We start from the raw sequence: 13,054 nt of genomic DNA on the forward strand, positions 1-13,054 counted from the left end.
AACTAATTAAATGTATTGCTTTTCATGCACGTTGCATTGGGTCAAATGCTGCAGTATTTATCAGTTTTATTGCCATATTAAAATAGGGGGGTACCTTAATTTACAACTTTCAGTTGAATATGAAAACCGAGTTCTTCCTCTTTGCAAATATTGTTAGACCAAAATAAAGTATCTTACTGCCTAATCATACGGCCCACTCCCGAGAACCAATAGTTTGGAGCCTAAATCATTTGTATATATTTATCATTTATTTTCAGGTGTCTTGCACATTAATATTTCATCTTCCAGTGCGTGTTATTCAATTTTTAAAGAATATCTGTGATTAAAGTTGCATGCCAAAAACCACTATTGGTTGAAAATAGCTAAGATCAAAATGTTTCGAAGATTTCTTTAAATACAAGAATAACTTGATGTACCAAAGTGATTCCAACTCCTTTGTTGACAGTGAACCTACATTTTTAAACACAAAAAAGTACAAAGAAAGAGTTCTCAACATTTTATTGTCATTTTCTTTCATTACAACATTTTAATCTTGAGTAATAATTGTCAAACCCCCATTTGTGACTTTCGTTCCCTCTCTGTCTTGCATAAGAACCAAATTTCTTTGTATACAAATTGTGAATGAAGTTCAAATGAATGAAGAAATGTATGAATTTTCCTAGCTATAGATCTGTCAAATTTTATTTACGAACATTTTCTAGAAACCTTAATTGTTCTTAATTACTTCACAAAAATAATTTTTTTTTTAAATTTCAAATTGTGTAACTTAATAAATGTAGCTCTTGGTGCAAGGAAAAAATAATGAAAATTTGATGAAAACATAACAATGGAATTATTCTAAAAGTAGAAGAAGTGAAAGTCTTTGAACATACCCAGCAGCAACAACAATATTACAAGAAAATTGTGCCACAGTCGTCATTGAAATAAAACATCAAAAGAAAGAAGAGTAGACTCACAAACTTGCTGTGCTAATTACAAATCAAATACATGTGAGGGTTGAATAGTTTCACCCTTGATTAATCTTTACCTTCCCCCATCCCAAATGAAATATCTAATTTAAGATAGTTTTAAATAAAGCTTTTCAAGAATAAATTCTTTAAATCAGTATAACCTTGGCCAAAAGCGACAAGAAAGCTTTTCTTTTCTCATTTAAACTGTTTCAACTATGACCCTTTAAAAGTTACTGGTAATTTTATACCAAAACAAAATATTAATATCCCATAAATAATGATATACACTCGTATTTTAATTTACAAATCAAGTGAAAAAATACTGAGATCATGTTATACACATATTTACTAAAAACAAAATTAAATTATGAGTAAGGGAAGATTTCTTAATATGACAGTAGCACAGACAAAATGCATCTATTTATTCTAAATCGCTGCTAGTTGTACAGTTTTGAATAACATTCCACTTTTTTATGTTCAATTTTAAGGCAGTATTTATACAATCAATTAAACGAAATTTTTTAGTTAAAACTATATCAAACAGTTTATATAATTGAAACAATATTTGTTTTTAAAAAATAAATTAAACATGAGAAATCTTGATTTTGTTTTAATGTGAATCTTTTTTTTTTTTGGACAATCACACAACCTTATTTGGGAAATTTACCCATTTCCTTAAAACCCGAAAACCATGAAAATCATGACCTGAGGTGAAGAAGCACTTGACATGTATATAAACAGTGTACTCAGATGTGTAAGGTTTTTCTCAAGTCTTCAGCAGGTCAATTCAATTAATTGAGCTATATAATTTCTTTACAATGTTTACAACTATCTAAATGATGCTACTGTTGTAAATTATATCACAGCACTTGTCACATGTGAAACAGCCAATCAGACTGCTTATCATGTGTCATTCAATCAAAATAAGGCTAACAATCACATTCATCCAATCAAAAACACTGTAACAAGATCTGTCTGACAGTCTTGTTTGTAAGCCAAAAAGAACAAGATAACATTCATCAACAAACAATGGTATGGCTACATTCTCTCTTGGTATGAAACGCTTTACAAATGAACAAACTTTGAACAGATGATGTCAACTGGAATAATTATAAACAACAAAATATGAATAGTACAAGCAAACTATATGCTGATCTAAGAATCAGACACGTTCATATTTTTTCCTCATCCAAATCTCTCTATATTTAAAGAGGTAGAAGATGCACATACCAGGCTTAGTTACTTATTAAAATGCCCAATATACATAAACATTTCTCGTTTTACACTAAACAGTCTTAATCTGGAAATAAAAAAACCTTTTTCTAATTTGAACATATTTTAAATGCAATAAAGAAATAACCATATGCCTGAATGCACATGAATCTGATTTTCTTGTGAAAAAAATACGCTTTTTTTGGTGAGTATACATTTTAAATTTAAATGAATGAAGAGTTGCCATGTCAACTGCCAATCAAATCACAGACATTTCTGTTCCTTGGTGATGGTGTCTAGCGACTCGTTATAGAATCCAAGTAACGCTGGGAACAGAAAGCACAGTCCTTTAGCTTCCTATAATGCCTGATATATAAATGATGCCGTTCTCTCTTGGCCCGAGCTGTTAGATGGTAAAGTTTCCAGATGATACCCCTCCCACCCCCTGCCTGTTCACTGCTCCATCAGAACAAGGGAAACCCTTAAAGGGGATCATATAAGCCAAGTGACTGGCCTCTATTTGATAGAGATTTTGGGGAGCCATGCATGGCCATCATCCAGTTCTTATTGGCATCGCTGGTTACATGTTTTGTTTTCTTCCTTCGAACAATGTCCTCTATTTTAATCAGGATTTTTTTGACACAAAATCACCTGAAATAGTAAAGAACTTTTATAAATTATCGCTCATTAGTGTACATTGTTGGTCACCTATCTGTGAACAAATTTCATCATTTATATTATTATATATTATAATAAAGAAACATTTAATGTCTTCAGTTTTAAATTGTATTTTCAATTTGCAAAATTTGCAAAATCGCACTATGAAAGTCCATTCATAAATAGCACATACAGAGTACTCACCAAATGGTTTTAATATTAGATAATTCAAGATGTCTGACAGAGACACAACACCAAACATCCTCAGTTCATCGTCAACCACAATCAGACGATGGACCTGATAAAAAAAAGAAAAGACCAATTCACCAACTTCATACAGTCAAACTGCCCTTGCTATGTACTTTCACAAGGATGATTACAAATCATGAAAAATTTGAGTTTCATCAAATTGTCATGAAAGGTTTATTGAAAACTTTAAATTGAAAAGCACCCCCTCCCCCCTTTTTTTAATTACAGAGATGAGCATTAGTTTAAGGTGGTTTGGGATCCCTCCATGTTGTGATCCACTATTTATCGAAATAAACAATAAAATCAAGTGTAATTTTATAAAGAGTCTCTTTTAAATAGTTGTCACCTAACAGCATAGCACAGTGAGTTGGAGGGGTCACTACAAATCTGCAAGTCATGAGTTTGAATTCCACTGAGAATTTTAAAATTTTTACCTTTCCAAAAAACTTTCAAACATTTTTTGGTTAAAAATTGTAAAATTTGAACAATCTAAACCGATGAAAGTATTTTAATTATAATGTAATTTAATTCACATTAATATTGACGGATGATCCATGCCACCTTAACTGAGTTAAATAGATTACCTCCGCTTTGACAATCTTTTCTATCACCACTTCCAGAGTATCGTTCTTTTTACAGGTCACCACCCCCTCAAACCAGCTCTCCTGAAACAACCAAAAAACTTTCACATGCATGCTAAAAAATATGAAATATTGCATACAGAACAAGGCTAAAGGAAAGACTAGCTTATGCTCACAACAACCTGTTTCCCTCATTTTTAAATTTATTCAGAGATATATATAAGCCTTAATACTGTGTGACAAAACATGAATTATTTGCTTAAAATAAATGTTCACGTATATTGAAGTATAAGTTAATTCCTTAAATATTAATGACTATTTGATGTTTTGGCATAAAATTTTAAAAATTTCAACAATTTCTACTTTATTTTTTCATATCTGGTGCTATCTATTAGTCTATACAAATTGAGCTTCTTCTGGTTGTTGTGTTCAATTTACAACAGTTAAAAAGGTTGAAAGGGACAAATAAGAGCAACAATCCCTCATCAGATGTTTTACCTGGGTCTTGTGCTGCAAAGCCTGCTCTATCGTAATGTCAAGGTCATTGTATGTCTTCTCTGCGGCCAAGTTCTGAAAAACACAAAAACAAAAAGCTGTCGTAAATCACATACAGAATGTCATGTAAAGGGTCCTTAGCTTACTTCATCTTATCTGGCAAATGATTTTGAACTGTGTACAGTAGGTACTTTATAAACTAGTAAATCAATCCATACATGTTGACCGTACTATCAACTATAGATAACCTACATGTAAATAAACAAACTCTCTCTATCTCTCTCTCCTAGCTCTCTCTTTCTCCCTCACCCCATTCAAATCTAGCTTATTCCCACCAAATAATTTATTTTCTTAAAATAAAAATTCACTTTAATATTAAGCATTTAAGAATATAAATGCACCTCACATTATAATTGGTTAACTGAATCGCAAACTCCATGGTAATCATAAATGTTTAGAACCAAGTCAATTTTGTACAAGTGACAAAAGTAAAGCTAGTGTCGTAATTTTCTGATAGAAAGCTATCAATCAAGTTTTAAATCAATGCCCCAGATCATAAAGAAATAGCAATTAGAAGAAAAGAAACCTATAATCCTTAGGTTTCCCTGTTATAGAACAAAATATTAAGTCAAACTTACAATGACATCAAATTTGGCGTAGATGTTGATGACGCGACCGTCAGCATCACAGATGGGCAGGGCCGAGATGTGGTGATCCACAAACATGTTCAGGGCCTTGATGATCGGCGTCTTAGGAGTGGCCTGTCAAAAAAAATTAAAACAATTTGTACTTATAGAAGTCAACTAGCGCCTAGACTGTAGATTCCTTATTCATTATAAGCGAGTACTTAATGCTACCGTTTTGCATAAAATTGTGTCGAATTTTTGTCATAGTTTTATTATTATAAGTTTACTTCTAAATAAAAATAGAAGCAAGATTTTAAAATCTGCGAGATGTGCTTTTTGCATTTTACGCAGATATTAATTTCTCGGGTTTAATGAGGAATTTACAGTATACAATATTAATCAGACACCCACACAGCTTCACTGTCTAATCTTATGCTTATGCTTAGGGAGAAAATTATCATTACAGGCTCTAAGCAGTATCTAGTTTTTCAACTGAAATCAACAATTTAAATTTATTTTTCTTTGCTTTTTAAATTTTTTTTTGGACATAGGCCATGTACAGATATTGAATCTTCTCTAATTAGTAGAAGATTAAAATGGAAAGAACAATATAACAACAAAATTACAAATGTTTACATTAGTCAACATTATTTATCATATTCTATTACATTTACAAAGAATTACAATAATGTTGGTCTTACCTTGACCAGGTTTTCATAGGTGCCTATGGACAGCTCCTCCAAACTCTGTCGCATGTATCCAGGCTTTGGCAACTCATTGATCTGAAATCATTTCAATGTCATTAATGTTAACCCAAACAAATTCTTCACAAGATATATAGAAAAAAAAAATCAAATAGAGTTGTCTCCCTTATCACAATTCAACTCTAGTTCAAAATATAAAATTCACAAAAAAGAATTAACCATATGATTCATCTACCAAAATATTATTAGTATAACTAAATCTGACATTTTGTTTGTGTGGACATGAATTATTTTTTACATACTGTAAATTCATTTATTAAATTTATTAATTTAACGGGGGCCAATTTTCATGGATTGTGGAGTTTTTCCTTAAGGTGGCTCTATACACCCACAGTTTATTCCAATTTTCAATAGAAGACAACAAAACATATATTCATCAAATATTAAAATGATGGGATACTATCGGTATTTTTAAAGAATTTTTTAATGTTTTTTTGTGTTTTTGTAAAATATTTTTTTAAAAGACAGCTATCAACAAATTGAGAGAAATTATTTTGTCATATGATGGATATTTCCTTCGGACACATAAAAAAATATATAACACTTCTTAACATTCAAAAATGTTATTACTGCAATTTTTTTTTAGTATTTCCCCAAAACATACTTTTTCATATTTTCTTACTCTGTTGACAAATCATCTGAAAAAGTTAATTGCTTGATGTTATAAGAAAATGTAATTTAATAAATGTGACATAAAAAAATTTGAATGAAAACCATTACAAATAAACACAAAAAATATTTTAAGTTTTATTTGGTATGAAAGTTCCTCAGGTAAGGGTTATCGTTCCTAAGTCCCAAGGCCCAAACACCTTGGGGACTTTTCATTTCTGAGTTGAAGAAAATTTCATAAATATAATGTTTGAATGATAAATACATACATATTTCATTATAGACTTTGCCCTGTATAAGTGAATATATTCGCTTTAATGCAAAACTAAGTCAAATGAATAAAGGGGAACATTGACTAGGGTAACAAGATTTATGTATCCCAACCTGAGAGAAATTCAAAGCAACCCTCTCATCCCCGTTAGGTGTCGATATTAATGTGCATTAAAGTATATCATAATTGAAATATTTTCACCGGTTTAAAATTTTCTTTCACGGCATTCAACCAAAAAAAACGTTTTAGAAATTTTTGGAAAGTTAAAAAATTTATTGTTCTCAACGGGAATCGAACTCATGACCTACTGGTTTGTAGTGAACCCACTAACCCACTGCGCTACGGTGTAACATATCGATGATGGTAAAGAAACTCTTTAAAAATTTATACTTGATTTTATTGTTTATTTCGATAAATAATACCACACAACGTGAAGGTATCATATATTACATTATTTGTAAGTAATGAATTTTCCAATTATCAAATTAAATCTATTCATTTAACAAATTTTTCAAAAGAGCGGTTCCCATACAATTCGCCTCAGTTTAAATCAGCCAGTACCGGAAATGCATGATTCCAGATTTACTTTTTTGCGTACTGCGTCATCAAAAAGTGGTGTATAGAGCCACCTTAATCATGGGGATGTTATTTTGTGGATGCGTCGGTTTTCAGTTTCAGTAACAAATATAACTCTAAAATTGCTTTTGTTGAAGGTGTAAATTGGTGGGGGAGGGCTATCCAAGAATACCACAAAAATTGAGCCCCCACGAATTCTAATGATTCCACAGCAGATGTAAAGGAACCTGATGACACAAACTTATATGGAATCTGAGGACATAAACTTACTTAGATGTAGAGGACGTAAACTTACACAGATGTAGAGGACGTAAACTTACACGGATGTAGAGGACATGAACTTACATAGATGTGGAGGATGTAAACTTTCATAGATGTAAAGGATGTAAACTTTCATAGATCTAGAAAACGTAAACTTTCATAGATGAAGAGGATGTTAACTTACACAGATGTAGAGAATATAAACTTTCATAGATGTAAAAGACGCAAACTTTCATAGATGTAGAACACGTAAACTTACATAGATGTAGAGAATATAAACTTACATAGATGTAAAGGAACCTGAGGATTCGTTTGTGGGTGAGGACATAGAGGGCGTTGCCTGAGACCCTGTCTACCACCGGCAGGCGGTGGACCTTGGAGGTGATGAGGGTCTTGATAGCCTGATACAGGTTAGCGTCCGGCTCGATACACACGAACGGCCGCTGTTTGTCCTTCAGCTCCTCGCGCCACGTCTGGATCTTGTGGTTCTCCAACTCCTCCATCTTGATGAGGGGGGACTTGTAGTACTTGTGTAGGATGTTGATGAAGTCGGTGATGGTCAGCATGCCCACGTAGTCCTGTTTGGAGGTGTCCCAGAGAGGGGCTGCCCTCACACCATTGTACACCAATGCAAAGAAAGCCTTCTTCACCTGCAGAGATCAGTCAAGGAAATTCAATTAACACTGTCTTTTGCTACAACACTAGAAAAGGTGAACAATATACTGTGTCATAAGATGTCAAAAATTCAATTAACACCACTGCCTACTTCACTTAATAAATACATACAAAATATCATATCATATTCATTAATTTCTATTAACAATACCACCTTCAACTCTTATAGGTGAACAACATATCATATTTTGTGATTTAATCAATATTCTTGCATAGACATCAATTTCTTTGGATTAAAACAATGAAATCCAAAAATTTGGTGTACATCAAATACATTGTACATGTATTAATGAAACAAAAATTCACTCTTTCTCTATTGCTCCTAAATTCAATGTGACATTACTGAAAAATATATAACCCCCCCCCACCCAAGACTTCTTTCCTGCAAGCACTGAACTGAAGGAACAGAATGCTAGTATTCAGGTAGTTAGTGAATCTTAATTAACTGTCAATCCTAGCTTAATGAGCAAAATCAATAGATTCTAGGCATTCCAAAAATCTACGCCGACAGCTTTTCTATTACGGTACTTGAATTTTGGATTTAGACCACCTACAACTGTGGAAATATTTTAATAATCGTGGAAGGTTGATGCTCCAAAACTAGCTAGGACAACAACTTGACAAACTATAAATTTACCAGACAGTTGCAATATTGAATAACACTATAAATACCAAAAGTACATAGGCCAATTGAAATCATCCATTTTTATTTTTTTTACATTTTATCTACCAAAAGTATATTCAAAAGTACATGCGTCTGACATGCCTAAATCCAAATACGTAAACTAATTAACCAACATTTTTGATCATTGAAATCCAAGTAACTGGTACAAGACTTAAGAAGAATAAATCATTTTTCCGTCTGCAGTGATTGGAATTAACAATGAGGCCTGCTCGCTGAACTTTATTTTACCCTTTTTCATCTTGGTTAAAGATGTAATTGGTTGGCCAAGATCCAGGCCTCTACCAGCAAAACACACAAAAGACCACGATTCATATCATGAATAACAATTCACTCGATCCAGAAAAGCAAAAACCGTGTCATTTTTTAATATTTTGTTCAAAGACATGACTATTTATAGCGACATAATAGAAGCTAAAGTACCTATCAAATGTCCATCATTTAAAAATGTTGCATTCAGCCATTATCTTTTTAATGTTTTCCTTCATGTATATTGTCATGTAGTCTAGCTGTTTACAATAACAACATTTAAATGGTAATATTACATTAGCTTAATGTTGACACACCCCCCCTCCCCCCCCCCCTAAAAATCTGACAACAGTCAGGTATACATGATATGCTGCAAGTTCTTCCACACCAAAGCGCACAGACATCAAGGGTCGTAATGATCTGAATTCATCAGTAATCTAAGAGTGCATTATCTAATTTCACATAATAGTTCTGTTGATTACGACATCTTCCCTGTGAAGACAAGCGACAGTGACAGGTAGGACATAGCGGCCATTGTTCAGGAGTGCACCACGCACTCCACAAGACATCAGCGATTCCGCAAGCAAATTAATCCAGCTCATTTCCATGAATTTCAAAAATCAAGACAGCATAATGTGCCTAATTAACTCCAAAACATGTTTATATATATTTAAAAAAACGCCCCCAACCAACCCAAACAGACTTTTATTATAAGATGGTAATTCATTATCTCACAAGTCATTTATAACGTCATTTTAAAAAGATTGGAATTAATTAAAATTAAATTTTTTATTTGTCTGTATTTCTAATGAAAAGGATCTCCCTTTTTTCATGCATAGATTGCCAATAATTGCAACTGCACACAAAACACTCTAAATTCTATTCAAACAATACATATTTCAGCTTATTCTTCTGTTATGCCAACTGTTTAATTGAACAAACACCAGGTTACCAGTACAATGCAAAAAGAAACCCTTACATATGTCAAACGGTTACATATTTGCACCAAGTATTTACAATGCACTGTTAAAAGGATTGGACACAGGGCTAAAACCCAAGATACTGTGGAATCATTAGATTTCGTGGCGACTCAATTTTCGTGGAATTTGTGGGTACCTCTCATCAACGAATTAACATCCTCAACGAATTAATAAATTTAGGCAATAAAGTCATATTTCCTTTTGTAGGTATACGAGTATACACGAAATTCGTCCCTACGAACCTGTAAAATTTAAGCAATCCACGAAAATTGGCCCCCTCGAATTTAAATGATTCCACAGTAGTCCTTGCTACAGTAACTCTCCTTCTTGAGGAGGGACAAAAATATAAAGAGACAAATAACATCTACAAAGCCTCCTTAATATGATTTAATACTTACATTCAACTGTGTGTCAAATATGACTAATTTGGCACTGGTTGGAATTAAGTCATAACACTTATGTGCTCGCATAAATTTAGCAAATGCTTGGTCAATGTTTTCATCTACAAAACAAAAACACATCAATTAAGAATCAACACGCATTCGTGAAAATTCCTACATGGTTAAGGAAGCCATAACAAATATACAACACAAATAAATCCCTATCATTGCAAAAAAGGCAAAAAAATCAAAACTTTTCCTAGGGGCAGTTTATGTTTCGAAGTCACGACTTGTTTTCGACATAAAAATATTAATTTGTGAGGCACTGAAACAAATTTGACAATTTCTTGGGTTAGGCCATTATCAAAAAGTTCTTTGTTTGCCTTAAAAACTAATTATTCAAACTTAGGTCTGTCTGTGAGGAAATCCAAACAGGTTCATTCAATTTCAAATCTTCCAATTAATACATTAAAAATTCATTTAAAAACTACATAACATGATTTATTTAAATAAAATTAAGGTTATAATGTTAATAAAAACATCCCTAGATGTCAACTTTTTGGTTTTTTGCCAGTCAGTTGGACGAAAGCAAGTAAACAATTACCGGTATCTAAAAATTGAAATTAGCTTCCTCATACAGTGAACATTGTGTTTATTTACAAACTTTTTTTTAACGAGGGTGCAAAAGTTCACCCAACTTATTTATTCAAGCTTTATGAGTATAATCATTAAATAGCTTCCAGCTAGGCCTACACTGCTGCTGGTAGCAGGGAATGAAATTGCTTGTCCACATTCCTTCAATTAACAGATTAATAATCCTGGTTCATAGTAATTAGAACCTCTGGAGATGATACTTACCTAAATCCTCAATCTCCATGTTTGATATTTCAGGTAGATCCCCTTCCAGATTAAACTGCAAGAAAATGAAGAAACCCAACTGAAGAGAGATATGTCGGTACACTGATATTTCAACTGTAATGATTTGCTAACTCGAAGGAGATTGACTTTAGGTATCCAATTCAAAGCTGAAACATAATTTTGTGGGACATAAAAAAGGCAACAATGATCATGTTCCAATGAAGACTGGTATGTACATATATACAACTACACCACAGGGAAATGAGTCTAGCACAGATATATTACTCTGATTGGTTAATATTATTCTGCTGCATAAATGATAATCTGGTAGCCAAGTATGCATAAATATATAAGAAAGGAGGATGTACACCATCAAACTCCAAATCATTGACAATTTCAACAAAAAGTTACAGATACCATGCAATATTAATCTTGTCCAGGTTTGAAAACATATCAAAGGGTTTGGCAATTTTGGGCAGGAATACCCCCCCCCCCCCCCTATACCTAATACACAGTATTTTGAAGCAGGCTGGGGCACTTGCCTTTATTTTTAATCATGATATGCATTAACACCCTGATATTGTGCGTTAATACACAATCTGTTTTAAAAATGACGTTTTTTTGTTTTTGTTAAAAATTGCCCCACCTTGCTTCGAGATATCCACTAGTGGAAACTTACCCGCACTGGGGGGTCCGATTTGTAGATGATTGCATGAGTGTGATCGTGGTTAAGGAATGAACCTTTCATGTTGGGCGGAGCTGATTTTGGTTCATTGGCATTGGACGTCTTTCTAGGAGATACTGCAAGAAAAAAGAAATAAATGTTTATAAATATATGCTGAGAATTCACACCAACAAAAAAGCCTTCATACATATCTATAGCTGTAAGAAAACAGACAAGATAATATTTATAAATAGATACGCCAAGAAATCAGACCAACAGGAAAACATACAACTCTAACAATAAGAAAAGAAATATGTATATACATTGTGAATTCACACCAACAAGCCAACCTGTGAACCCTGTAAAGCAGGATATAGGCACAAGTCAAACTACACAGCTGTTTCTGTCATCAGGAAAGACTGTTGTTAACTAACAGGAGAGACCATTCAGCCTTATAAACGTTTCCCCTAATTACAGCGATAATCACTGTTAACCTTACGCTTTACCCATTTATGATGTGTCAACTATAGGAACCCATCGAATAACCATCACTTTTTTTTCCCTCCATATATCCAGATATATACAAATATCTTTGATACATCTTATGATGGATATTCAGTGTGCAAGAATTTATTTGCCAGTAAGCATTCTTATGTGTAACAATGAATATTCTATGGCTCAGCAAGCTCAACAGTAAACAACTATTATTGTTATACTTTCATGTTAAATACTGAAATCTGATTGGTTAAGACGCAGTTAATAATATTTACTATTACCCTCAGCGTTAGCAACGCACTTGGCAATGGGTAACATTAAAAAATGTTACATGCGCGAAAATTATGCGCGTACGGTTCGCTGTAGAATTCACGTTATTCCTATATAAAAGCAGTAAAATTTTCTTGACAATGGTTTTCTCGGGGTGTCAATTTCAACTGTTACCCTCCCAAACAGGCACTATTTATATATTGTGATTGAACTAACAGATAAATATCAGTATAGACTTGAATTCAGTCTGAGGTTGATAATTCTATATCAGATACGCAACGTCAACATTATCTGGATTCAGCATTTCAGAACCCTGAACAGCACATGCGACCTTTCTGTATCACTATTTATAGCCTGCACTTCCCCTCAGTGGGCATTGATTTTCTCCCCTTCTATGACAATATCTGATTAACACCACAAAAAAAACCCCATTCCACACTAAAAACAGTTATTGATCCCACTGAGTTTCATTACGAGAATTATGACTACTAGTATGACTACCCTGGCACCAAGAAGTGCTTCATTTGCCTAAGTTAGGGGAGAAAGTAAA

The 13,054-nt window shown here is 33.1% G+C and overlaps 1 protein-coding gene across 15 annotated transcripts in view; it reads right to left on the reverse strand.

Moving 5' to 3' along the window:
* Positions 1-999: 999 nt before the first annotated feature.
* The window catches only part of LOC128163149 (5'-AMP-activated protein kinase subunit gamma-1-like), a 112,534-nt gene continuing 100,479 nt past the window's right edge, over positions 1,000-13,054 (reverse strand). For 9 of the 15 annotated variants that reach the window (XM_052826676.1, XM_052826675.1, XM_052826670.1 and 6 more), the window contains 10 exons: positions 11,755-11,876; positions 11,076-11,130; positions 10,236-10,339; positions 7,536-7,901; positions 5,472-5,552; positions 4,783-4,905; positions 4,148-4,219; positions 3,653-3,733; positions 3,024-3,117; positions 1,001-2,813 (listed from right to left, as the gene is read on the reverse strand). In XM_052826676.1, the coding sequence (XP_052682636.1) occupies positions 2,788-2,813; positions 3,024-3,117; positions 3,653-3,733; positions 4,148-4,219; positions 4,783-4,905; positions 5,472-5,552; positions 7,536-7,901; positions 10,236-10,339; positions 11,076-11,130; positions 11,755-11,876 (1,124 nt within the window). In that variant the 3' untranslated portion in view covers positions 1,001-2,787. Of the gene's footprint in view, positions 2,814-3,023; positions 3,118-3,652; positions 3,734-4,147; positions 4,220-4,782; positions 4,906-5,471; positions 5,553-7,535; positions 7,902-10,235; positions 10,340-11,075; positions 11,131-11,754; positions 11,877-13,054 lie in introns of all 15 variants that reach the window. The other 6 variants (XM_052826678.1, XM_052826680.1, XM_052826679.1 and 3 more) reach the window with 2 other exon arrangements.

This window comes from Crassostrea angulata, chromosome 9, assembly GCF_025612915.1.
Source record: "Crassostrea angulata isolate pt1a10 chromosome 9, ASM2561291v2, whole genome shotgun sequence".
NCBI classification, from domain to species: Eukaryota; Metazoa; Mollusca; class Bivalvia; order Ostreida; family Ostreidae; genus Magallana; species Magallana angulata.